At 40.2% G+C, this 23,832-nt stretch overlaps 1 protein-coding gene across 2 annotated transcripts; it reads left to right on the forward strand.

Moving 5' to 3' along the window:
* Nucleotides 1-10,570: 10,570 nt before the first annotated feature.
* On the forward strand, nucleotides 10,571-22,776 carry tada2a (transcriptional adaptor 2A). Of its 2 annotated transcripts, none has more exons than XM_029172071.3 (15): nucleotides 10,571-10,721; nucleotides 11,937-12,043; nucleotides 12,137-12,196; nucleotides 12,276-12,367; nucleotides 13,675-13,832; nucleotides 14,259-14,347; nucleotides 14,577-14,649; nucleotides 14,772-14,835; nucleotides 17,779-17,822; nucleotides 19,942-20,052; nucleotides 20,280-20,351; nucleotides 20,917-21,049; nucleotides 21,270-21,379; nucleotides 21,662-21,741; nucleotides 22,328-22,776. In XM_029172071.3, exons 1-15 carry the CDS (start codon nucleotides 10,571-10,573, stop codon nucleotides 22,511-22,513), a joined length of 1,530 nt encoding a protein of 509 aa, XP_029027904.1. In that variant the 3' UTR covers nucleotides 22,514-22,776. The 2 variants fall into 2 exon arrangements, with proteins under 2 accessions (XP_029027904.1, XP_029027905.1); XM_029172072.3 differs by having other exon boundaries at nucleotides 21,270-21,313.
* The last annotated feature ends 1,056 nt before the right edge of the window (nucleotides 22,777-23,832 follow it).

Consider the following 23,832-nt stretch of genomic DNA (forward strand, 5'->3'; position numbering starts at 1 on the left):
ACTCAGCAACAAGGTTCATAGGTCAAATCCAAAGCCCTCTTTTGCTTGTGTGTCTCCGGTGTCAGATTCCACTGAAACAAGATATTGGTGTCACAAAAGACAGACTTGGTTCTCGCCACATTTCTGCCACAGCTGCAGAAATTCAGAAATACCAGTCTCATTCTGAACTAAGACACTGCTTGTAAAGTGAAAACCACTGAGTCATAGAGTCTTCTTTTGGTGGTTTGCAGGTTTTATTGTGGGAGATTCATTGTGGCGCTGTCTCTGGCTGGAGATTTCACAATGTTTGCAAAAAGGCAAACTAAGGAAGAGATGAGTGAACTCCTGTAGAGTGACGTGGAGAAGGAGAGGCTGCTTTAGTAGTCTGCAGGTGAATGACTTCCACATGGGCCACAACAGTGGCGAAACAAGGGTTGTGGCAGAGAAGTAGACAAGCACAGGTCTGATCCAGTCACAAAGGCTTTGTCCAATTCTACTGTAACAACCTTAGCCATAAGGTGGGACACAAAAGGTTGATGGTCATACGTTAAATCTGAAGAGGGACAAAGGACAGGTGACAACGAAGAGCTTGATTAGTAAAGAAAAACACAAACAACCAGAGAACTTGACAAACTCTTCCTGAAAAGCACTTAATTCTTCAAGAAATTAGTAAATAATAATGTAAGTATAATTGAAACAGTAATTCAGATAAATATAAAAAAGCCATGTGATAAAATTTGATTAATGATGAATTAAAATAATTCAGGCCAGAATTCAAGGAACAACTCATGAGGCTGAATGATTTGTTCACCCGTAGAACCAGAAGAATCGAATCTGTGGTGGCGCCGTTTGCTGAGTCCTTCTTTTTGCTGTCAGTCCCCGGGAAAGCAACAGCATATACATACAACAACACTGCTGCAACAGTTTGCCCACTATCTTGTCATATGGAGTGGCACAATAACGAGTTTGAGAACATCTGCAAGTCTGTGGAGACAGATGCATAGTCGTGCTGTGTGTGACACAGAGCAGGATGCATGGGCATCCCTGTAATCAGCATCCTGGCTGCTGGAGATAAGGCACAGTGGCTTCAGTGTGAAGCAGCTGCCGACTCTCCGCCAGCACACTCTGGGCAAAACAACCACAGTGATAATACTGTGGGATCTCCAGGCTGGGAGGATAGACGCCCACTGTAACATCAGCCATCATTATCCAACACACTTCATCACTTAGAGGCACTCTGAACATTGTTCACGCAAGTACAAGGAAGCATTTAAACTGTATCACTGTCCATATGAAAAGAAAATGGATCATAAATACACGCTTTGATAAATTTGACTTCTTTTGAGCAGAGCAAATGTTTTCTACCTTCTTTTGCTGAGTTTTTAAATTTTATATACTTGTAAATGAATCAGTGCTCAGATTGCAGTGAGCTATAGGTACATATTTGAATTTTTGTTTGACCATATCAAATTTCATATTCAAGTTTTGGCAAAGTCCACTTGAAAAAAAAGGCTTGCCTCAAATTAAAAAAGCTGGAAGCTAATGTGGGTGCTGCAACTGCGATTGCAACACAAACAGCTTAGTTATGAGGTAAATAAGATTAAATATAAATCAGTGGTTAAAATCATTACTGTAGATATAAATAATAAAGAGGTTTCTATAGAAGCTATAGCTCAACAGTTTAGTTAGATACAGTAAATGGGTTGATTATAAAAATGCAAATACGTAGCAGTTCAGTTTTGTATTTTCAGAGTCAAGAAGAAAAGAATGCTGAGCTAAATATGATTCCTCAGAACACAAATCATAATGTTTTACAAAATACAAACAACAATATTTCTGATAAAAATCAAGACTCACTGAAAAAAGGCCGCAACTAAGTAGTCAGGGTAAAAGGACCCCCCCACCCCCGCTGTTGAACCCTCCACGTGGAAGTTGTGCTGCGTTGCATCAGCCGAGGGAGCGGAAACAAATGTTTTTTAACATGCATGGAGCTTTCTGTGTGGCTGTGGGAGCCAGCAGCAGCAGCAGCAGCAGCAGCTCTCCAGCCAGGACTTCAGTTTTACGAGCCCACAGACACGATCACACAGGGACATGTGGTTCTGATCAGCTCACGTGCAAAACCGACGCCAGTTAAAGCACCAGTGCATGTTGATCAATCATGACAATGCCGCAATAAGAACCGTATGCTTTAAACCCAAGCACCCTGATCCAAGTCGTATCTGTTTGCTCGCAGCTCTGTTCCCAAGCCTGCAACAATGACTCTGTTTTCAGCCAGTTGTGAAACTATGGGCCCCTCCCTGACAGTCATTCACTGGGATGCTGGACTATTCTGTTTGACGTAATAATGAAATGTAAAGGAATTTTCTTTTTTATATTTTAAGACATTACTAAACATACTGTAGGATGAACATGAAGATGACACACAGAGTTGCATCAGTCTGTCTGCACACAAAACCCCTCCCATCCCCTGAAGCAAGGAAAAAGAGCTGTTTGCCTGTTGGTGTTTTCACAAAGGAAATGCAAAATCAGACATGTTGAATCCAACTGTCAAGCTTTGCTCGTCACGCAATGGGCATAATGACAACACACACACACACACACACACACACACACACACACACACACACACACACACACACACACACACACACACACACACACACACACAAACAACTAAAGGCAGACGTCTAACTCTTGCTCTAATCCAAACCAAAACTCAATCCTAACCTGAGCCCTAAAATCACATATTAACCCTCAAACAGGCCTTTAACCCTATGCCCATATGTCATGATTTAATAAGAACAGATTTTAATGTGTGTTTTCATTTCCTTATGCAGTATTGGAATCCTGAAGTACATCAGTATCTGTTGTTACAACTGATGGTGTCTTTTTGTTATTTGTGACAAGGGTCTATATTAGTGTTGGTAATATACAATGGCTACATAGTATATTACATTGTCATCGTTACATTGGGTACTAGGTCTAAAAAACACATCATGCAATGTACATTTTTCTGATGATGCTGACGTTTCAGTGTCCAGTGGACATGTAACAGGATGTCATGATGTCTGGGGCTGAACTTTTAAAACCATATTTAGATTTCCTCAGACATTATGGTGCATTGTTTATTGTGATCTTGGATAGTTTAAATGACCATTTTATTGACTTCCTCACTGTAAATGTACATGATTTGAACCCTCTCTGGTGATATCTGCAAGCTGGTGACAGACTACCACCAGTGTCACGCTGCTGCACTGGATCCAATCAAATGACTACAAGCAACAAGAAACAACAGCTGACTTGTGCCACGACCCCCCCCCCCCCCCCCCCCCCCCCTACACACACACACACACACACACACACACACACACAGACACACAGGAGACACCGTGGAGGCTCACCAGGCACATTTCTGCTGCGCAGCAGCCGGAGTGGACAGATCCTAACCCTGACCTGGCGACTATAAGGGCCTGTGTGCGTCTTTATCTCCCTGTGTGTCTCCCATGTGCTGCTGCCGTCGCATTCCTGCCCTGACCCTGACAGCAATTCACTGCTCACTTGTACTCTTCAGCAGACATTCACTTGTAGGGAGCAGGTGACTCCCGTGAATACTTTCACACTGTTGGCACCATGCATACCACTGCAAAAAGAGAACCCAGTGATGACATGACACATTCAAGCCACCTAGTCGGTGCTGGATGGACTGGGTGTCTTATCTAAAGGTGCGTTCTAGAGTTGCATGAAAGAAGAAACATAAGTCAAACATATTGTGCTGCTTTCAGGGACAGGTCAATGAAGGCCAATCGGTGACTCAGATTTTTAAATAAACTTATTAATTCAAAGGATAAATAATAAATAAATATCCTCAATAAATGTATATTACACAATACAATACAATACAAATTAAAGTTTTATGCTTTGTTCAGTTTAGTTTTGTTTTTCAGTTTAGAAGTAATTGATTTAAATCCATATGCTGTATCTCCTTTTCATTGCACTTGAAAGATAAACAGCTAAACAAGCTCTAACACAAAATTCAGTCTACTAAACAAGAAATATTCTGTTGAGCAAAAGCTACAAATTTCATGCTGTCAATATTGCAATGGGGCAGATTCTAAACAACACTGCACCTAGCGTAGAAGAAAGATGGTAGAGATCACTATGCGTCTCCCTCCAGTGATAAATGAGGTCATCGAGTTACACTTTATAAATATTAGAGGTTTTATAGGGCAGCAGGAGCTGAGGCCTGGGGGCTCGACACCATCTATGCCCCAGCTACAGTCCACCCTTATATTCAAACCATAGATTGTGACCTGCCACTGTTGTCTCTGCTCATTCTCCCAAAAGCCCCCCATAGATGATGCATAATGCACGCTGCCAGAGATGTTGTGATAGGGAGCCCACTCCGACAGCCTGACACCAAGGCCGGGCTGAATGGGACTTAACCAACAGGCCTGTTGTGTCCTTCCAGGACGCCGCTGGTGGAGCTGGGGTGCACAGGCCCCTGAGGCTCCAGCAGCTGATGGCTTCTGACAGTGTTGTGGTAGACCTGCTCTGCCGTGAGCGTGCAGAGGAAACACGGCGTGGTTTACATGGGCAGCTCTGCGTCCCCAGCTCGGCCCCGACGCGCTACCTCACCCACCGTTTGTGTGTGTGTGGTTCTGCATTTTAGCCAGAGTTCCCTTCTCTCAGCCCACTCAGCATTTTCACACTGCCACTCTTCGCTTGCTGTATTTTACATTCACGTAGTGCACTTCAAGTGCTGCAGTCTATTTCCATTTCATGCTCATCATGCTAGTGTGTACTTTTTCTTTACTTAGTTTCAGTGGATCATGTTGATGTGAGGGTACCTGTTGTTCATCACAACAGGATTTTACATTGAAAAAAACAGAAATAAAGTAAACCTCAAAGCATTTCTAGTGATTAAACAAATAGCTTCATTATTTTTAGTTTTTATTAAAAAAGGTTTTTCTCTGAATCAAAAGTGAGAAATCAGTTGCTCCTACTGTATATGAGTGTTATTAATATCAAAGTAGTCATGCTATTTGTATATAAGATCTGGAATCAGTACTTATAGTGATGTCCTGTTTCCCAGCGGCTCATCACAGCCACATAAACAAAGCTCCTACAGCTCCTCCACTGAGATCCAGTTCACTGTGACCTAACACATTTCCCGGGGCCTTGAATGTCAGAGTGCTTCACGTGGGAAACACTTGCATTTCACACCCACTTGCCGACCTTCCTGAGCTATCACCGTGCTGATTCCTCAGCTTTACTCTGACTGCGAGGAAACAATGACTACTGCGCTCACAAGCTGGAGGAACATATGTAGGGGGAACTTCTCACTCTGTGAAAACGAACTGCTGACACATTTGTGTGGGAAACCTATGAATTCATGAATTTATTCAGTGAAAATGTGCTTGAGTCCATTAAAAAGAAGGAAGCGCTTCCTCACTTAAATCATTACTCACATTATTAAGTTTTCAATTTTGTGCTTGCATATATACGCTTGCATATAAGCGTCAGCGGTGTGAAATGCTGCATGACATACAGTAGAGTCCCACTCAGCTTTTTGCTCTTAACAGAATGAATGCAAACTTTCAAAGGAACAATAAAATGAAGTTAATCAGCAGCTCACACGGCAACAGAAACATGACTCTTGCAGTATCTGAAGTTTTATCAAGACATGTGACCGCTCAGAGTAAAGGCACATACTTCTGCACTGAGTCACTATGAAACCATGATGCTCTCCAAGCAAAAGGCAGCATTCTATGAGGACTAGTGTCACAGATACTTTGGTGTGCAAACCTCTCAGCAGCTACACTGTGTTCAAGATTCATTTAGGTTTGGGATCAGCATCACAAGGAAGTTTCAAATGATCTCGTCAGTAACATGCAGTATAACGCAGCTTTGATACGTAACAGTCAAAACCATGTCCATCATTATTATTATTATTATTATTATTATTATTATTATTATTATTATTATTATTATTATTATTATTATTATTATTATTATTATTATTATTATGAGATGTGAGAGCACGGCCCAGGGATCTGTGAGTTCTCATAAGAATTGGGACAGACTATGTTTTAGCTCTTAGCCGTTGTCTATCAGGTGTTTTTCCTCCACTTATCTGAGCTGGGTTGGGACTGATAGGACACCGGTTAGTTAAATAGTGAGTTTATTCAGGTTAAGCCACGTGAAAGAATGATTCATTCCAGTGACTTTACTCCCACCCTTCAATAAACTTAGATTTTGCAATAAAGCTAATATAAAGAAAACACAGTTAAACTATGCAAATCCTGGGATTAAACTGTTTGGTCTATCTCACCCACACATTACTGGGTTAAACAAGACCTAGTCCCAATGAATTCACGTACAGTATTTCATTACTATGTATTGTATTGCAACATCTAGACGAAAAATTTAAATGCATTTTTAAATCCAGAAGCTACTGTAAGATTATAATGATAACGTCATTGTCAAGATCTGAGAACTCCCCCTAAAGGCTGTAGATGTGATGTAATTATGCATGTGTTCCGGCTGATTTACTCCCACTGACAGGTTAACTGAGTGTCGCGTTAAAGGTCTGGCATTTAGATCAGATGGAGTGACAGTGAAGAAGTCTCACGTGGGTGTTAAGGCACACTAAAGGAGAAATGACGCCTTAAGGTGATTCCGGCAAAAAGGAGACTTTGTTTGTTGTTAGTCAAGTGACTCTGGAGGAAATGACACAAGCACCAAGGCCTCACTTCCACACGCCCCCTTCACTCGACACAAGGTGTCACACGTACTGTAACACTGATGAGGAGCGTCGTGCCACTGCCTGGGTAGCGATGAGAGGCAACTTAACAACAGCTCTAAGTGGTGGCTGAGTTTCAAGATTCAATAAACTTCATCACTCCCAGAGGGAAATTGTTTCACCTACTTTTGATTGCTCTCAACACAGACAGACGTAAATGGGATGAAAGGGAACCAGAACAGAACAACAGAATGGATACAGAACAGTCTTGTACAATACTGATATACAGTATGCAGTACAGTACAGTAGTATTGTATTATAATTGTGTCATATTGGACAGATTTGATCTTCGGCGGCGTTCTGTGGAGCACCTAATACTGATCAGCCTCTGGCTGAAGGTGCTCCTCTGTCCTGCCAGCACACTGTGTAGGGGGTGGGAGGTGTTGTCTAGGATAGAGAGTTGGACCAGCATCCTCCTCTCAGCTACAGCATGTACAGAAGGGGGTCCAGCTCCACCCCCAGAACAGAACCAGCCCTAATGATCAGTTTGTCCAGTCTATTACTGTCTGCTACATTCATGCTGCTGCCCCACAGACCACAGTGTAAAACACCGGCCACCACAGACTCATAGAACATCCTCAACATGGAGCTGCAGACGTTAAAGGACCTGAGCCTCCTCAGGAAGTACATCCTGCTCTGAGCCTTTTTGTTCACAGCTGAGGAGTTCTTCACTGCTAATGAGGGAGCAGGAGGGGTAGAGGGTGGACATTGCTTTCTTTGTTTCTAATACCCCATTATGACGCCGTGTGTATCCATGACGGTTCATAAATCTAACGGTGTGCTCATTTTCATAACTATGACAATAAAGGCATGTTTATTGTTTGATTATTTTTGAAAATCATTATGTCTAACAACACAGTAGGCTAAATGTGTACAGTTTTTCACTACCATGCTACTGAAAGGTCAATGCTAATATGAATGATGAAGTAAAACCCAAACATTTAATTTTCTCCACATCTATATTTATTTGGTTGCTATCAAATAACATTTCTATTGAATTACTTCTAAAAGTACTTATGTTTGTTTTTTGTGTTCTGGCTATCAATCAATCAATCATCTAAAATAAACCCATTTCAAAATTCATGAGTAATAAATATGATTTTCTGTCCTGATATTTATATAAAGAATTGCACTTGAAGAAACCATTCACTGACAGTAGTTTGGATTCTGACACTATCCTCTACATGCTACTCTCCTGTCCTGCTTCTGCCCATTTTACCTCTTTGCTTTTTGAAAGAACCTTAATCTTGTTTCAAAACATTTCCATGACAGGAGCAGTTTAACTCTCTTTTTTTTCCATGCCTCTAAGGCATGTGCCAGATGCCCTCCTTTCTTCAGCGTGGCCCTCATATTCAAATCACAGCAGCTGGGAGGTGCTTTGGTAAGAGGAGTGGGCTGAGACTGAGGGAGTATTTAAAGATATAATGGGGTGGGGGTGTGCATTTGTTTGGTCACTGTATAATCTGGCACACGTCTGTGACAAAGAATTCTCAAGGCTCCCACTGTTTGATCCACACAAGCAGTGTGAGGCTGGCGCAGGCTACGAGTTGCCCTGGCTATTCAGGGTTTTCACGCCCAGTGTTTAAAAGCAGAGGTAGCGCAGATCGAGGGAGAGAAAGGAGAGTCTGGGCAGGCAAAGTGGCATGTGGCTGGAGAGGTTGTGTCTGGCCCAGAGGCTCCAGCAGGGGCCATTGTAAGGGAGTGTGCATCATTCTGTGAGGCTGACATTAGTCCACGTGGTTAAATTCTTCCCTCATTCACTGCCAAGATGAAGTTTTATATGCTACAACATGCTGATCTAAGCATTTTAACTTGGCTTAACTTGTGTTGTCTAAAAGTCACATAACGTCCAAACAGCAATGATCACATATATTATATAGTTAGGTGCACACTGTTTCTTTACTAGAAACGATTTTTATTTTCCAATTCAACAGCGTTGGACGAATGAGTTCCACAGGACATCCTTTTATTTCTCAAGCATCACATAGAGAAGTTTTTTTTATTTTAAAGATAAACACATCTCTCACAGTATTGTTCAACTTTTTTTCTGAATGTAAGCTGAATGTAAGCTGGACATTCCACTGAGGTGAATAGAACTACCCCGAATTATGAAGTGTGTTTCAGTAAACTGTTTTGTCTTTAATCATAAATATGTGTTGAGTTTTTTCACAAAGGTTGAAGCAAACCCAGAAGGTCAGAAGATGGGATGACGGGCACACAAGTAAACACACTTGTGTATTGTTGTCATACTGTAGAGCTGGGTCAGGGTAACATGAGCATGTTTTAATTCATTGGTTTGTTACTGGCACTGTATTTAATTCAGGAACCAAAGCTGAATGCTAGCACGGGAAAATAGAGTCACAAATATTTATTGCATTAGATTCAAGATTAAAAAAACTTCATTAATCCCAAAGGGAAATTATTTTGTACACTTTGGTCGCTGTCACAGTTACATACAAGAAGGTAGGAAGATTAAAAATAAGAATGCTAACACATCTACACACACTCACATCTAATTACTAGCTATAGTTTTATTATATATGTTATTGCATGATCTAGTATAGAATGATCTGATTTTAAGTCAAACTGGAAGTCACTCTTTAAGGAGTAAAACATTTCCAGAGCTTGGCGTAAAATGTAATACAGCTTTTCACATGTTGGCATATCCAAGACTCGGGGCAAGCACCGCACTGTGCTCAGAGAAAGACAAAGACTTGCAAGGCGTTCATTGTTTTTCTAAGAAAATAGTGCAAGATCAGCACCTTGTGGTAGGACGAGGAATAACCACAGCCAATGTTTGCCAATGCAACTAAATCAAGATAAAAACTAACATTTTCTTAATTTGTATTCTATTTTTATTTAATTAATTTATGTCACAAAAAGATCATACAAAAATACAAGGTTATTGTCTTGTCCTACTTGTTTGTAGTTCTTTTAAGCATTTAGATAAGAAATTCTCAAGAAATTGGGCAAGTCTGCTAACTGTTCAGTACTTCTGTGCACCAGGCTGTTTAACTGCTGTAGTTAGCATTCATACATAGTATTACATGACATAGTCAAATCCTAATAACAGCACAGTTCTGTATGCTACAGTTACTGTACTTATTGTACAACAGTTACAGTAAAATTTGCCTATGTTCAGAAGTATATGAAATGTTTAATTAAATGTGAAATTTATTGTCACAGAACATGTGTGTACATTGGGTCTTGTTATCATTTCTGTATGAAAAACGCAAAACCAATGTACTATATTGTATTCTATAAAAGTTTCTTTTTTGCATTTTACGAACATTTTATATAGAATTGACATTCCTTTTACTGTAGTAAAGAAAAGTGTTTACAGAATCAGAATAAGCTTTAAAGTTTCTTTAAAGTTTGCACAGGACAACCAAGGAATTATATGTGGTCTGACTCCATCTGTGTTCCCTCTTGTGGCAAAAAAACAAATTACTTACAATTTTTATTATAGTTATTTAAAAAAAAAATGAACAAATAAACAAATCAATTTGAACAGTTTGTGTGCATTGTTTAAAGATATTGTTCTTATCTTTAAACTTCTACTCTATCTTATCGCAGTTTGTTGGATAGTTGTGCAAGCATTTTACTACATATCGTAAGTGTTTGGTTGCGTATGTAGGAAAAAAAATTGAATTTGAATTAATCATTATGGTGACTAATACACTTCTAGATTTACCGGTAAATGTTTACAATTTTACATACACGATTGTGTTAATTTGACTATGGTAGGTGGACAATTAAGTAAAATGTGTAAACTGCCGGAGACCACTAATGTACCGAACGAGCAATCTGGACTCAACTAGCTTTGTCTCTCCAAACAGGTTTACTTACAAACTCAGAAAAATAGATCGACTCACAACATCCATTCTGTTACCAGCTCTGTGGAAACATCATCTTATGGACCGATTAGCATCTTTTGGAAGTAAGCGCTGATAAAATAAAGGACAGATACAGTAAATGCACCTACTGCAGTATGGGTTATTAGTAGGCAGCCGTATTCTACCTGCCTTAGATAGCGTTGCCTTGCTAACTTTAACGTTAGCAAACAGCTAAGTTAGCGATAGCAGGAGACTATTGCAGCACTATCAGCTAGCCTGTCGAGATAAATCGTTGTTAAAATAGAACAGATATTGGCATTTCATGCATAGGTTTTAAGTATAGACAAAGATAGATGTAGCCAAAGTTTAAAAAGAGAAAGCCGTGTAACCTGTCTGTGGGGAGGGCACGGTTTTGTGGTATAAATGTAACATTTGGTTTAATAATTTTGGGCTAAGAACTGCTTTAGCCTTGTTTGCGTCATAGTGGTTTCTTAGTTACGTTTGTTATCTCATGTCAATATATATGCTAGAAAATTACTAGTTTTCCAAAGATAACCTAAAAAAGAGACAATGGGAAATGAGGCATTACAAGATCAAAAGCCTTGTAGATATTAACTATTATTAATTAATATCTACAAAGAATTTAGTAATTAAACTATCAACTATATACGGTAGTAAATGCTTGTGTTTTATTTTCTGATTGGATACTTTAATTATTAAGTAAATTGTACAGGAGTTAACAGTAATAATGTATCTAATGTGGATAAAGCACTCTCATTATCCACTTGAATTGTGTGAACGTGCCATAAGAAGCAAATATTATATATCATAAACATTTAATTATAGAGTATATATTGTTGGTTTTTTTGTGACATTTGTTGCCATAAGTGGCAAAGAAACAGTATACTTTCTCCTTTAAATCCCCTCATGTAACCTTTTTATTCTAAAGCAGCAGCACTAAGTACATACTGCACTGAATCTCTGAGCCCTGTTTATCTGCAGATGTTGTCAAATTGCGCAGTTGAGGGGCAGATCAGTGGTGATCAGTGGCAGTACAGCGAGGCCAGGTGGACAGTTTTGTGTAGTTGTGAGGGGAACAGGTGGATCGTTGAGGGACAGAAGAGGAAGGTACCTGGGGTTTCACTTTGACAACACAGGGGCCTAAAAATGCTTGTCTTTTTTATTCAGTACTTTGTAAGGTAGCTTAAGTTGATATATTGTACAAAATGTTGTAAAACTGTTGCCAGACTGTAGTGGTTAATGCAGTTTTGTTCAAAGAGTAATAACAAATAAGTATTTATGGCAATGCTTCATTTTAGATGATCCCTTTGATAAACCACCATGCAGAGGTTGTTCGTCTTATCTAACTGAACCTTACATCAAGTGTGCAGAATGCGGACCTTCTCTTTTCATGCTTTGTTTGCAGGTCAGTATTTGTAGATATAAAAATGTTTTAGCGGTTTTGTTTATCCTGAAACCACATATTCTGACTGAACTTTAACAAAGCGTTTATTTCCAGTGTTTTACACGTGGGTTTGAATACAAAAAGCATCAGAGTGATCACAAATATGAAATCATGGTAAGTTTTACAAAATATCTGCACGTCACCTGTTTGACATATTTGACAGAGTATTATTGTTTTTTACGTGTATGCATAGACATCAGACTTCCCCGTACTGGAGCCTGGATGGACAGCACAGGAAGAGATGGCCCTGTTGGAGGCAGTCATGGACTGCGGTTTTGGAAACTGGTTGGTGTTTTGTGTAGTTTAGTTATATAGCCTCAATAGAGAGTTGAGACCAGTTAGGTCCTACTGACGGAGACAAACTTAGAAATAGAAAAGACTGAAAATGGAATTGATTTACTTAAACCTTTATTTACAGCATCAGACAAAAATATAAGGAATATAAGATTTGTATAGTACACTGTCACACCTTATTTAGTACTGCTACCACAGCATGGTTTTACACACACAAAGTACGTATGCCTGAAGGGTTGACATCATCAAATATTTTATCAGTTTCAATTCAATTTCAATTCAATTTTATTTATATAGCGCCAAATCACAACAAAGTTATTTCAAGGCACTTTACAAAGTAAGGTTTAAAACCTCACACAACTAAACCCAACAAATCCCACATACAGCAAGCATTTAATTTGACAGCAACAGTGGAGAGGAAAAACTCCCTCTCTAACGAGGAAGAAACCTCCAGCAGAACCAGACTGGATGTGGGCGGCCATCTGCCTCGACCGGTTGGGGTGAGAGGATAGAGAGATAGAAAAGCAGAGCAACAGCAACAAGCAACAACAAGCAACAACAGAGCACAGGCAGGATGGTAGGACCAGGGACTGGATGCAGGCAGGATGGTTGGATCCGCAGCTGCCCATCACAGACACCAAACTTTGAGTCCAATGATACCTGTGGGTGAGGACAGAGAGGGAGAAAGAGTGGGGGTGGGGGGGGGGGGGAGGAGAGAAGCACAACTACTGGACAGAAAGAGACAAGGTTAGTTAAACATGGGACAATGATGGGAGGTTATGGGACAGAGGAGGTAGAAGGAAACAGAGGAGCTCAGTGTATAAATTAAGTCCCCCAGCAGTCTATGTCTATTGCAGCTTAACTAAGAGATGGTTCCTGTGACTAACAATAATTGCCAGTGACCTGAACCATCTCTAACTATAAGCTTTATCAAAAAGGAAGGTTTTAAGCCTAATCTTAAAGGTGGAGAGTGTGTCAGCTTCTCGAACCTGAAGAGGGAGCTGGTTCCAGAGGAGAGGAGCTTGGTAGCTAAAAGCTCTGCCCCCTGTTCTACATTTAAACACTCTAGGAACCGTAAGTAGCCCAGCGCTCTGAGAACGAAGTGTTCTGCTGGGAGCATAAGGAACTATAAGGTCTTTATGCTTTATGTTTCATACTATCTAGTTATTTTTTTAAAGATTTTTTTAATAAAAAAAAAAACAAGCTGGTGCAAAGTATTCACAAGCCAGCAACGTTATTCATACATTGTTATATTCACACATTACTAACATGATTTATTGTTTTGTTTTGTTTTTCAGGCAGGACGTGGCTTATCAAATGCGCACTAAAACCAAAGAAGAATGCGAGAGTCATTACATGAAGAATTTCATCAACAACCCACTCTTCTCTTCCACCCTGCTGAGCCTGCACAAAACTAAAGAGTCTCGCATTGCAGAAGGCGCCATTCCTTTCAAACGTTAGTACCCATGGTGCACAGCCTTTTTGTAATAATGTTACAGGAAGAATAGGACAAAAAAATCTACTGGTTTAGTTATTTGTTGAAGCCTCCCAGTGATCGAGATTAGCATTAAGAAAAATTAAGTGAATTGTCACTTCAAGCCTGACAGACACTGTGCCAACAGTCGGACATTTGATGAGCCAAAAATTTGTCTCAGTTCCTTCTGCCTCCATCTGTTGCAGTGTGACAACAGTCCTTTTGCTGTCACATTCACATAGCAGTGAAACGCACAGCAAATCTTATTAGAAGACAATTGAAGGTAGCACATATGTCTTTGGTAATATTTTTTCAGTGTCCTCAGGTTCGTTTTTCTTGGTAAACATTGAAGAATAACACTCCGCCAGACTCATATTTGAGTGTGTGTATGTTTGTGTGATTACACAGCCTCTGATGATCCTCCCCGGCCCACGTTTGACTCTGTGTTGTCGCGAGACATGGCTGGATACATGCCTGCCAGGGCAGACTTCATGGAGGTATGAATAAAAGTGTCCCGTGCTAAATCATGTTTGCTATCATGCACTGTCAATATCCCAAACGTCAAACACAGATGACTCAAATATTGATTATTGTCTTTCTTGCTGTAACATTCTATTATATATATTTACTTGTAACTTGTTTGCAAACACTTTAGAAATTAGGTTTGCATCTCACTTAGGATCAAAGCATTAGATAATGGAAATCTTTTTTTAATTTGTATTGTAGGAGTTTGACAACTATGCTGAATGGGATTTGAAAGACATTGATTTTGTAGACGATGACTCAGACGTTCTACATGGTGGGTGGAGAGTTTATTAAATATTATTTGTGTTAATTGTGTCACATTGATAAATATACTGCAGGGATTAACATTGTCACCATTTACAATTCACTCATATCTATATTGTTTGTCTATTTCAGCACTCAAGCTTGCAGTTGTTGATATATATCATTCAAGATTAAAAGAGAGGCAGCGTAGGAAAAAGTAAGTGTTTTGATACATTATTTTTTTAACAGCAGCACTTATTTCAGCAATTAGTAATGACTCAGGCCTGCCAGTAGGTGGCGCTATGAGGTTTTAAAGTGACCTTTTTAAACCTCTTCCACAGACAATACTACATGTTTTCAGGTTGTATAGGCACACAGTGAATAAACATTCACAAGTCAGACAGGTTGAACCTTCTTAATATTAATGAATTATAATTCAGATAACATTTTATAAATTCTGATCAAAACTTTTAATCATTGTTTTGTCAAAAACATTACTGTGAGACTGTGATTGTTATGGGATCAACGGCATAACCATTAATTCGTTTCAGTGTATTTTTTTGGGGGGGGCTCTGCGATTACAAGCCACAGGCGTTCACGTGCAGCTTAAAACTGTAGGAACGTCTTTTCGAACCATGAATATTTTAGGTAATGGGGTAAATGAAGCATCTCCACTGCTGTAGTTTAATGCAAAATCTTTTAAAACACATTCAGTAAGATGTGCACAGTGACTTCACATACTGTTTAGGCTCCTGCAGTTGCAGATTTGATTGGAATTTAATTAAATTGCCACCTTTGACCAGCTTAAAATTCATAACCCCAAAAAATAGGAAACATCGTTTTCAAAATCAAAGCTCTCTGTTTATACCGTGGTTTGTGGACCAACTGGCTTTAACCTGGTGATAGAAGTGCATTAGTTCTTTGCATTTGTCTAGTTTTGTAAGAACCAGTCAGAAGTGAGGTCAAAGTCAGAAACACTGATTTATGATGCACTAATTAGGTCCAGCAAGGGTCATTTAAACCTACTTCCTCTTTCAACTTCACAGAAGCTATGCCTACTAAAACTCTCTGTCTAACTTCACTGTCTGTGCAGTTCACTCGATCCGATTGACTTCAGTGTATAAAATGCATAATGTGTTGTCTGTTCTAAAAATCAATAAAGGAGTTTGTTTTTGTGTCCGCAGTCACGAGACAAGAAGTTGCGATAGATTTTCATTTTATTTAACACTAGATTTTCTTTGCATTTGAGTATTCTGATAGTAAATCATATACAGTCTACTACTCAAGCTGTAAGTTTCTGATTATAATAGTCATTATTTGTCTCATGGGTTAGACAGTGTGGGCTGTCTATTGGACTGAGAGCCGCTACTGTATTTGCATGAAAACGTATACGTCTCAGTGGGATGCTGTCCGTAGGCTGAGAGTGCAAGAGTTTGATTATGAGGGGTATGTTGATCTGATTACTAGACTTTAGCTGCTAAACATTCACTATGTTTACAGGGACAATTTCATATTCAACAGTCATAAAGTCTAGATGAAATTAAATCGGTATTAATCAGTGTCTATGTAGCAGTAAAGACATAAATGGAGTAATGAATTGTGAACTTGAGGAAGCTCTTGCAGAGTTCTGAAAGTTTGTAGAGCTGTAGGCGCCGTTCCAGCCCCTGCAGTAAGCCTGGTTGTGGGTCACAGAGTGCTGCTGCAGTCCTGCAGCGGTGGTAGAGGCATTGATATGCATGTTCTGTTCATTCCCTTGTGAGTTTTCTGTTACCATTATAAATAGAAGCGAGTTCACATACTGTGCAACATAGATGCTTCTGTAACGTAAAGAAGCTGAAGTGATGACACGCTTGTAAAACTAATTCTAAATGTTAGTCACTTTTAGCAAATGGATCAGTCTGACTCTAACGGTGGCCTAAATAATTGTGAAAGACACACAAAAGCAGATGGACCTCCTGTATGTATCCACACATCTCTGTGGAGATGGAATTACCTGTCAGAAAGATTGTCATCTCTGCTGCAATCCATCAACAAGGCCTTGTTGATTACATGTTATCTATAGAAAAAAGGTTTTCTGGCATGATAAGACAAAATTAAATTCTTATGGCTGATCTCAAAACAATGTCTGGTGACATCTTTTGTTGCTTTTGCATTGCTGCATGGTGTCTGCAGTGTTATGGTGCAATGTGGGGTGTTTCTTAGCAGCAGAATGAAAGCAAAGACAAACAATAATCCAAAGCCAACACTGGAGGCAAAGCTTTGGTGACTTCAGGACGTCAAGTCTAACCAAAGCCAGGACTTAAAACCTTATTGAACATATGAAGAGATGTTGAAGAGGGGAGCTGACTGCTTCCCCTTCAGTCTAAAAGAGCAGTTTAAATGAGCGATTTTGGTCTTTGAATTTCAATACAACAAAATTGTAAAATTGAGGAGTAAAAATTACATTGTGCAAAAGTTGAGTAAGTTTTAAAACTGATGAAGGCAGGATTTCTTTCCACGTGTGTAGAATTAGGTTAATTTACGTTAAGATGGATGAACATTAGACTCTTGCAAATGTAATTACGATTAACATTAATTGGTGATTGTGTACCTTACATCCTTTTGACAGTACTGTTCATTATGCAGACAATCTTCCCTACCTTCAGCCTACTAGCTTTTAATCTTGATTAATCCTTACTGTAATACATCCCACTGGGTGCAAGGTCTTCGTTACTTCCTATCCAGGTTACTAGGACCCTCACAGGGGTCAAGATGAAGTCTGACCTCTAAACCAGGCCGTATCCTCTTTACAGCAGAACAGTATACAGAGGGTTGTTTCTGTTATTCAACCGGGTCTCACCGATGCAAGTGAGGCGGAAAGAATTGACAATTAACCTGTGGAGCACAAAGCTGAAAACAGAATCCGACTTTAAAGAGTGCAGAAAAGGCATTGTTAAACAAAAAGGCTCATGGATTTTGGTAATTGAATAATTTTCCATGATAGCAAATTAATAAATTAGATTTATTTAGTGTATTTATCACTGATGTTTACACAAAGATTCTAGGTTTGCAAGCATCCGATCACCACTATATCATGGATAAATGCTGCTTTTCGCTTAGCAGAGCATCAGTGTTTGAAATCATTGGCATTGTAATAAATCTAAATCTGCATTTCTTTCAGGATTATTAGAGACCATGGACTGATCAACTTGCGGAAATTTCAAAGTAAGTCCTTTTAATAAAAAAAACAGCTTGGCTGACTTGGCTGTGGGAGGCGTCTGGTCTCTGCCAGCCAAGCTGCTGCCGAGACGTTTCTATGGCCGCATGCAAACAGCCCCTTTGTAATAACCACCATTAACCTCTGTAGCAGCTCGTGGCAACTGACAGAGCCCATATTTATGATGAGTGCTGCGGCTTGTTGGCGGGCGTGGCATGCCAGACAATGCCACAGCATAACTGCATCACTGATCCGATCCCTGTGCAATAGGCACTGATGTCATAATGACTGAAATGCAGAGGGCCGCTTTTATGGAACCACCTGTTGTAGATTGGATTTCAACCAGTTGCAGGATATAAAGCTTCGCATGTCCTGTGCTTTTGCTTTCACGTTCCAACAGCGGGAGAAAGGCTGCTACATATGAATTCACCCAATTTTATTACTATTATTTTCAAAAGTGCCTTCAGCCAACCGCTCCATCTGCGTATCTCCACATGTTGCTCTGTGAAATTGTCTGTTTCACGTTTCAAGTTGAAGAGTTCGTGCTTGTGCTCATGTTTTATTTATGCATCCTTCAGCCTCTAGTTAGCCCTCCTCCCTTTCCCCTCCTTTACCTTATCTCTCCAGTCTTTCAAGACAAAAGGGAACTCACTGTGGCTTTAGAGCTGCAGACTGGTTGTCATGGAGACTGTCGAAGATTGTGTGTCTTTCCACAATGTGTATGTGTGTGTCACATGCAATAACGGAGGCAGTATCCGTGCCTGGCAGGCTCACGGTGTCATGTCTCAGTAACTGCTGGAGGCACTTTGACCAGCATTGTTGTTTTGGTGCAGTGGTCCGTCCGAGTTCCTGTACAGACTCCTCACATTAAATGGCTCAGGTCTTTGTTATCTCGCTGTTGCTGGTTTGAACTCGCCGTTTAGGTGCTGTATGAAACAACGTTTGACGTCTCATTAGAGATGAGAAAGCCTGTGTCCACTGTTTTATTAAGAGCTTGGTTTCGTACATTTGGCCTGAGATGGCAGCTGCTAATTAATACACACACACACACTGACTCCTTTCCATGTGCTAGCCTTCCTCCTTGACTTTGACACTTATGTGTTACTCAGCAACTCGGGCAGCAAGACAAACACCACCAGCTCTTTAGAGTGTGACACTTGTGTAAGCGAGAAGGTAGAGTTGTACAGTACACATAGTTCCTGTTGTCCTTTTTGATCAGGCTTGAAATTAGAAAGCTGAACAACTCTTGGCTCTGTTTAATACGTTCAAAAAAGGTTAACAGTCATTTCCTATGCTAAAATGGGTGAAAGGAGTAAAGTCTGGGCCCAGTGGACGGTGGATCAAACTGCTTATTATGATTCAGATTGAACAATTCTACAGACTGGTCGATCTATGGAAAAATTAGATTTAAAGGCTGGTTTAACTCTGGCAACACAGCAAGCAATCAAAATCTGTGGCTCTATGAAGAGAAGATGTACCTAACTGCTGGATAGCTCGAAGGAACATAACATGACGAGAGATACCTCCTAACCCTAACACAAAGGATTGAATTAATGCCTTCTATCTTTTAGATGTGACAATGTTAAAACTTGCAAAAGAAGAGCTTTCTTTTTGTCTGATTGCCAACATTAATTGTTTACTTCAACTTAATGATTGTGCAAGAGTCGTGAGCTGCTGCTGATGTCTGTATCACTTTGCTGCTTAGAAAGAAATTAGTCATGTTGGATTAACAGCGTTGCATCACCTGGCACAAGGCTGTGGAGGACTCAGTTCAGTGAGAGAAGTGCACAGTACTTAAATATGAATAAATGTACTTACAGTACTACACATCTTAAACTTTTTTTACAGTACTTTAGATTATGATGCAGTGTTGGAAGCTACAGCATAGAAAATGATCTCCATATGTTGTTAAGTGTTGTTAAGATGGTTAAGTAAATTCCTTTAACCATTAATGACGACCCACCCTGAGGATCCTGTTAAGACATTTTTTGCCTCCCTCATTCCATCTTCATTTACATGGTATTTATGTGCTATGTAAGGTCTAAAACTTACATGGTCAAGTGCCTGTGTCATGCTTACCTATATATCTGCTGCCGACTCACTTTCCTTCTCTCGCTTCTCTTTCAGTGCTAGAGCGATGCTACCCAAAGGAGGTGCAGGAGCTCTACGATGTGATGAGGCGTTTCGCAAGAGTGGTTGGACCCACTGAACATGACAAATTCATTGAAAGTCATGCATGTTAGTATTTGACTGGGGCCACAGGGGCTGTTTGGGTATCTGTAAAATCTAACCAACTGCTAATTCTACCTGCTAGCTTTAGCCTGAAAGGAGAGATACTGTATACTGTATATGCATGAGGTCCTTCTGATCCATTCAAGTGCTGTAAAGTTGTGAGGGAGACCACAGTAATCTGTCTTTAGATGAGGCGTGCCGCTGCCTTAATTTGCTTTTTTTTCCCCTTCCAGTGGAGTTTGAGCTAAAAAGAGAGATCCATAGGCTGCAGGAGTACAGGAAAGCAGGGATCAAGTCCTTCTGCAGTGAGTATACTTTGACCTTTTATCTCCGAAGTTCAAAACAAATTAAGAATGTTTAAAATGCTAAGACTTAAGCGATAGATTTTATTGTTTTACCTGCAAACAGACAATCGACACTTTGAGAGTGCAAGTCTTTGAGTCAGTGGCGTGACAAGTATGACCTGCAGTACAGTCTGTACTGGCCACAGGTCACGGGAGAAGAGGCTGATACAGAACAGTCCTTCAGACACTGTGTTCATCTGAGAATTTTGTCCTTTTACAAAGCAAAACACCAGTTGCATTTAATTTAGGATAAATTGTGGTGATTATTATGGCAGAAACCCCATCATTAAAGAGGTGGGACACACCAAGGCTGAAGTCATGTAATGTTTTCGTCAGAACCATTACAGACATTGGAGCATCTCTTTTAGCGGTGCTGTCACGTCATGGTGTTTTATGATTTTCTTATACTTTGGAGACATAATTATAAAGTGAACCATCAAAAACTGTTCTCATCACATTACGTTTTTGCATTTGCTTGAGCTTTGTCTTGCATGGTTGTTGACCTCCCTGTGTCTCCTCTCCACAGGTGCCAAGGTGTATGAGCGGGCGAAGAGGGTGCGCGAGGACGAGCGCAGGAAACGGACAATGCTGTGTGACGTGCTGCAGTACATCCAGGACGGCAGAGCCTGCCAGCAGTGGCTCAGCAAGCAGGCTGCCATGTCAGTCCAGGTTTCCCACTTGTTCCCTCGTGTGTAATAGATGGGCCGGAGAACGTTGGCTCCTGAGTGTTATTCTGGTTCGTCTAACTGCTCTGCTGAACGCAATGATTCATCTCTTTTGGATGAATCCCAGAGTGGGAATAGAACAAGGCAGAGAGATGCTCAGCGTAAGTGGCACGTGTGTTTACTGAGATACTGAGAGTTTTCCTCTTGATTACAGAGATGCTGGCATCACTCCAACCGTCACAACGATCACAGTGTCAGGTACCGGACCGCTCCGTCATTCTGTCCTGGCCCCACGCACAGTCACACGAATGGAAGCACTCCTCCGTAAATACTTTAAAATAGGCACCTACAGTACTCGCATATTTATCCAGCTCTTCCTTATCAAATTAACTCCCTGTCCTTAACCTTCAGAGCGCAAATGGGACGCACACACTCCCACACAGCTATGATTACACAATATGCACAGTGTAAATATTTGTTCCCCTGTCACCGTCAGGCAAAGGAATTAACTGCATGTTGTCAGCATGCTATTATTCTCTGAACTGTAGACCAGGGCTGGGATTCTGCATGCATCTGTTTCACTGTTGTTTAATTTCTGCTCCACAGCAACAGGCAGGCGGAGCGCCCCACCTCTCAACCTGACCGGACTGCCTGGGACGGAGAAGCTCAACGAACGAGAAAAAGAGGTGCACTTTGTTTTACAGTAAAGGAGGACCTCATTATACTAAACCTTTTTGTAGCAAGCTTGTATACGTTGTGTTTTTTTTTTTTTTTCAATTAGGGGCACAATTATGTAGTACATTTATACTGCAATTACTGACAGTTGAAGTAAATAATATTGATTATGAATTTACAGTGGCACCTGTAAAGCTAGTTTTTAAAGATGATTTGTTGCAAGAAGAAAATTGAGCAGTTTGAACTAGATGGGTTGCGAGGGTATTTTAGATGTAGACTGGAACTAACTAGTATTTTACTGTATGAATCAGGTCCTGACTACAGTACTGCATATGTAACGTATTAATGCCAAATCAGTGGAGCCTGCAGCTGTAATGTACACATGAAAAGTAAAGGACCACATTGCTCTAAATGAATGAAAAATGAAAAGTAAAGGACCAAGTTGCTCTAAATGAATAAAAAAATGAAAGGTCAGACTGCATTGCACAACGTGGGTGACATCATTACATTCTCACCAATTTGTGGATGATCACTGATGATGACACTGGACCGCAGTTTGAAGACAGTGTAAATACTATTTTTCCTCTTGCATTGCAGCTATGCCAGGTGGTGCGGCTGGTGCCAGGCGCCTACCTGGAGTATAAGCAGGCGTTGCTCAACGAGTGCAGGCGCCAGGGCGGGCTGCGGCTGGCGCAGGCCCGCGCGCTGATCAAGATCGACGTCAACAAGACCCGTAAAATCTATGACTTTCTGATTAAGGAGGGTTACATCACCAAGGCATAGAGGATTTGGCCACAGAGGAGACTGGATTGTGATTGTTTTTTATATTCTTCATGTAATGAAGGTTCAAACTTTTGCTGTTCCTTCAGCTATTGTATCGTTTATATATTGTGTAACTATTGTAATATTTGTACTTTGCCTTTTAAGTTTTGAGTCCTAAATGTATTACGACACGTCTGATTATATAGTATTCTGTCAGAAGAATTGAAGCTCATATGAAGATGAGTATGTATTTATGTCTTCTGTCATAAAAGGTTTCTGAAAGACGTCTGTTTTGCTGTATTAAACCAAGTACAGGTTCAATTATTTCTTCTAGTCAGGGTCATGAGAAATGTATGCGGGTAATGCAGATAGTGGAGTAGTAACATCTTGATAAAAAGGTATTTAATAATTGAACAGGGTACAAAGTACAAATATTTCATATTTGGAAAATAGTATTATTAATAGTATAAATCTTAGCATTGTACAACTCTATTAACAGTAATTATGTGGAACATTTTGAAAATAACTACAATAATGTATTATAGGGCAGAATATGAAGGTTTAGCTTTATCTATTGCTAAAGCTAACCTGGTCGTTTTTACTACATTACTTTATTATTTAACAGTCACCTTATCACTAAAATAAACCGCTGCCTTGTCTTCAACTGGTGTCATACTGTACAGCACATCAATAATACCTGACTTACTTTAAATTGGTCTTTTAGTGGAAAAATGCTAAACAAAGCAATGTGGTAATAACTACACAGTGGGTTTAAATAAATCCAAGTCAATGAACCTGCGAACATATTCATCCTCAGAAACAGCTGTTTTTATGTATCAAGTAAAAGCTTATACATTACATCACAACTACATACTTCACACTTTGCTCAGCTGCCACTCTTGTCAGCATTTCCATGTTCCACAGTGACAGACGATGAGATTTATCAGCAGCTCTGTTATTTCTGCCTCATCTGTGCACGTGGGAGAACTGAGATGAATGCAGCCCAGCCAGGCGGGGGGCCAACGGCCTCCTACACACTTATCGAGGTGAGGACTAGCTGCTACATCAACCTCAATTAACAAGATGTAACAGGATTTCAACCTGTGATGATAAGATCCATATGACTGGAGGCGGGGACTGGTGTTGGCATGTGTCTCATCCAGCCAGACTTCCAAAATCAACAAAAAGCAGAAGAGTAATTGCTTCATTTGCCTCTGTTTTCACTCATCACTGTCCAACACTAACATCCTACAGCTTTGCTTTACTTGGAAATAGAGTTCGGCTGCTGCTCCAGCCTCCACAATGCAACACCATTTGTACGTTTCTGGGTCTATGCTGAT

The sequence above is a fragment of the Betta splendens genome, chromosome 13 (genome assembly GCF_900634795.4).
Source record: "Betta splendens chromosome 13, fBetSpl5.4, whole genome shotgun sequence".
Lineage (NCBI taxonomy): Eukaryota > Metazoa > Chordata > Actinopteri > Anabantiformes > Osphronemidae > Betta > Betta splendens.

Excerpts from the sequence above, each read along its gene's own strand:
- tada2a (XM_029172071.3), top strand. The coding sequence starts at position 10,571 with ATGTACCGAACGAGCAATCTGGACTCAACTAGCTTTGTCTCTCCAAAC. Across the intron at positions 12,368-13,674 it reads GACTGCGGTTTTGGAAACTG|GCAGGACGTGGCTTATCAAA; the intron begins GTTGGTGTTTTG and ends TTTGTTTTTCAG. Across the intron at positions 20,352-20,916 it reads AGGGATCAAGTCCTTCTGCA|GTGCCAAGGTGTATGAGCGG; the intron begins GTGAGTATACTT and ends TCCTCTCCACAG.